The sequence below is a fragment of the Brassica oleracea genome, chromosome C1, assembly GCF_000695525.1.
Source record: "Brassica oleracea var. oleracea cultivar TO1000 chromosome C1, BOL, whole genome shotgun sequence".
Classification (NCBI taxonomy): domain Eukaryota; kingdom Viridiplantae; phylum Streptophyta; class Magnoliopsida; order Brassicales; family Brassicaceae; genus Brassica; species Brassica oleracea.
Genome location: NC_027748.1, coordinates 39,526,576 through 39,529,586, shown reverse-complemented (window position 1 = coordinate 39,529,586; position 3,011 = coordinate 39,526,576). Strand labels below are relative to the sequence as shown.

Below are 3,011 nucleotides of genomic sequence, written 5' to 3'. Positions count from 1 at the left end.
TGTCGGCATAACACACACTCGACACAATTATCCCTAGGAAAGACCTAAGGGACAAGACTCCAACCCAAAACTAAACAAAATATAGGAGTCTACGACAATATCAACCAATACTCGTAGTCCAGCCTATATGGCATAAGACCCGTAGTATCAACATCACAACCAGGAGATCAGCCTATATGGCCAAAAATCCCCTAGACAACAACATTACAACAATCCCTGCACAAACAATAATCACTACCAAGAAATCATCACTAAGGCATGTCTAATCCATAACTAATCAACCAAGTAGTAAATAATCAAGACATGCATCTCATCTCAATCTCAATTCAACTATAATCGATGCCTAACCATTCACAGGGTTCTTTGCCGATAAGCAGCTGGTTGATCGGAGAAGACTTGGCCAAAACCCAAGGATAACTTGAATGGAGTGGACTGGACTGATCTTGTCTTGGACACAAACTCGGCTTCACCATGAAGAAACTCGCAGGCCTCGACAAACTGATATGGACTCGGACAGAACCTCCTTTAGCTTCTGGACAGTTCTTCGGACTTCCCGATGGCAACTCGTACTCCACATGTCAGGCTGCATGTCCAGGACACATGCAGGACGCCACCACTCCTCCCACATGTCAGGATGCATGTCTGAAGTGCATGCAAGAAGCCACACCAGTACACACATGTCGATCAGCATGCTTCGATTGCATGTGCGGAGACACCTCGTGCATGGTCGATCCACCTCGTGCTTCTACATGTCAGGCTGCATGTACAGCTTCCATGCACGGCGACACCTAGCTGCTTAGATGGTAGTTATCACGTCCTGGCCATATACGTAGAGACACCTCGAGCTTCTTGGTCGGTTTACGCGATTTTTGACCCTTCTGGCAAATTTCTAACCCGTGATCAATCCCAAATATTTTTCCGCTCCCGTTCTGATGCTCTAAATATTCTTAATAGACTCCAGATGAATTCTGATATCCTATAAAAATATTTCCTGAGCCTCCGGCTTCCTCGAAGAATTCCATAATACCGAAATTAGGGTTTTCGCCCAATTTCAGGTTTTCCCGTCGTGCTTCGATCCCGTCGTGCTTGCTTCCCGTCCTGCTTAATTCCCGTCCTGCTTCCAACTTATTATGTCTCCAGAATAATATTTTACTGATACGAAGATTTTTCGAGAAACTTCGTGATGAAGAAACGTCGGTCTTCAAAAACGTCGAGCTTCTGAAACGACGTGCTTCCAAAAATGTTGTGCTTCCAAAAATGTTGTGCTTCCAAAACGTCCGTCTGATCAATCTAAGACATCTTCTAACTATGGTCGAGCAACTTATTCGACTCATAGTTCACCCACGATCACTTCTTCGCCCACCTCGTACTTTAAAACTTCTCGATCGATCCTTATTGCCCGCTACTCGAACAAAAGACACTCGACCATTCTTCTTCTTCTTTTTTTTAATGGGTGTCTACAGAATCCAGTCGGAGTCCCGACTGAGTCTGGTCTAATCCTAGCAGACGATGGCGTCGCTCTAGCCAAACGAGGTGGAGGATTGTAGAAAGAGCGCCTTCTTCGCGTCCCAGCCTGTTGATACTCGTCGTAAAGAACTAAAGCAGGGAGTTGATATCTTGCATATTTCCATTATCTTATCTATTCATCCATGTGCATTTTGATCATATAGACTAGGATTTAACCATGTTTAGGTTACATTTTGCATACATGAATCTTTATCAGGTGTTGGAGTGCCACATGGAGTTCTTGGGGACATTTGGATACATTTGGAGCTCAAAGGAGGTGAAATATGTGATCATTGGACGAGCAGAGCAGGGGAGCGAGGTTATGCAGCGACGTCATGAGGTCGCTCCAAAGCACCTCTCAAAGCGACCTAGCTGGAGCGACCCCGTGAAGTCGCTCGCCATATTCATCCCGTTGGAAGCCCAGAGCGACTTGCCCAGAGCGACGCCCTGAGGTCGCTCACGTCTCTATGGCGAGATGACACGAAGCGAAGCCCAGAGCGACCGCTCTGAGCGACCCACTGAGGTCGCTCCCGGAGGCCGGAGCGACTTGTCGGAGCGACATGCTGCTGAAACAAATCTTGGAGTCTCAGACTAGAAGTGAGAAGCATGTTGGTTATGAGTTGAAAAACCTTCATTCCAAGATTGATGGGAGCTACAATGAGCTCAACAACAAGTTCTCACATCTTGCTTCTACAGTCAAGAATTTAGAGAATCAGTTTGCTTCCATGAACACTCACCAGACTCGCCAGCAAGGATCTCTGCCTGGAAAATCTGACCAAAACCCCAAGGAGGCCAAAGCTATCACCCTTAGGAGTGGTAAGCAGTTACTTCCTAAAACCCTCACCAGGGATGCTGAGAAACTAGGTGAGGAGGTGGCCATCAAGTTAGTGAAGAAAGTATCATTCTGTTATTGTTTTTTTAGTTTTAGTCATAGCTTAAACCCATCAAAATTACATGATCGCACTTAGATTAAGCTAGTACTTGCATTCTCAGTGCTTTGAAATCCCTTAGAATTGGTTCGACAATCTTTTATACTACATCATTTGTCTTAGGAGCCTTGAAGGCCATTGCCAAATTCTGAGTAGATTTAAACATTGAGATTTAGTCACTTGCTTGAGACTAAGTCATTTTAATTTTGTTTTGTTACTGATTCTTCTTCTTCACCTACCTTTCACTTTCAGGTGTATGAACTTGAGGAGCAGGGGTCCATCAAACCTAGTTCCAATTGTAGCAGACATCAGAGCTTTTGAGAGGGAGTGTGCATGAGCTAGAAGAGAAGAAGAACAACAAGCCCACTTGCAGAGATTCGATATTGATATGGAAGATCAACCGCAAGGGGCAGAACACCAACCATGGGCAGCTCGACCCATTTGTACTTATGACAGGCCCAACATTAATGGTCATAGACTGGGAATCCGAGCACCGGCTGTGGCAGCCAACAACTTCGAGATCAAATCAAGACTCCTCAACGTGATTGAGAACAACAAGTATCATGGCTTGGCTCT

At 45.3% G+C, this 3,011-nt stretch overlaps 1 protein-coding gene across 1 annotated transcript in view; it reads left to right on the top strand.

Moving 5' to 3' along the window:
* LOC106339939 overlaps positions 1-2,980 on the top strand; it is an 8,967-nt gene extending 5,987 nt beyond the window's left edge. The window contains exons 3-4 of the mRNA XM_013778809.1: positions 2,148-2,402; positions 2,738-2,980. Of these exons, the coding sequence (XP_013634263.1) occupies positions 2,148-2,402; positions 2,738-2,980 (498 nt within the window). The remainder of the gene's footprint in view (positions 1-2,147; positions 2,403-2,737) is intronic.
* Positions 2,981-3,011: the final 31 nt, after the last annotated feature.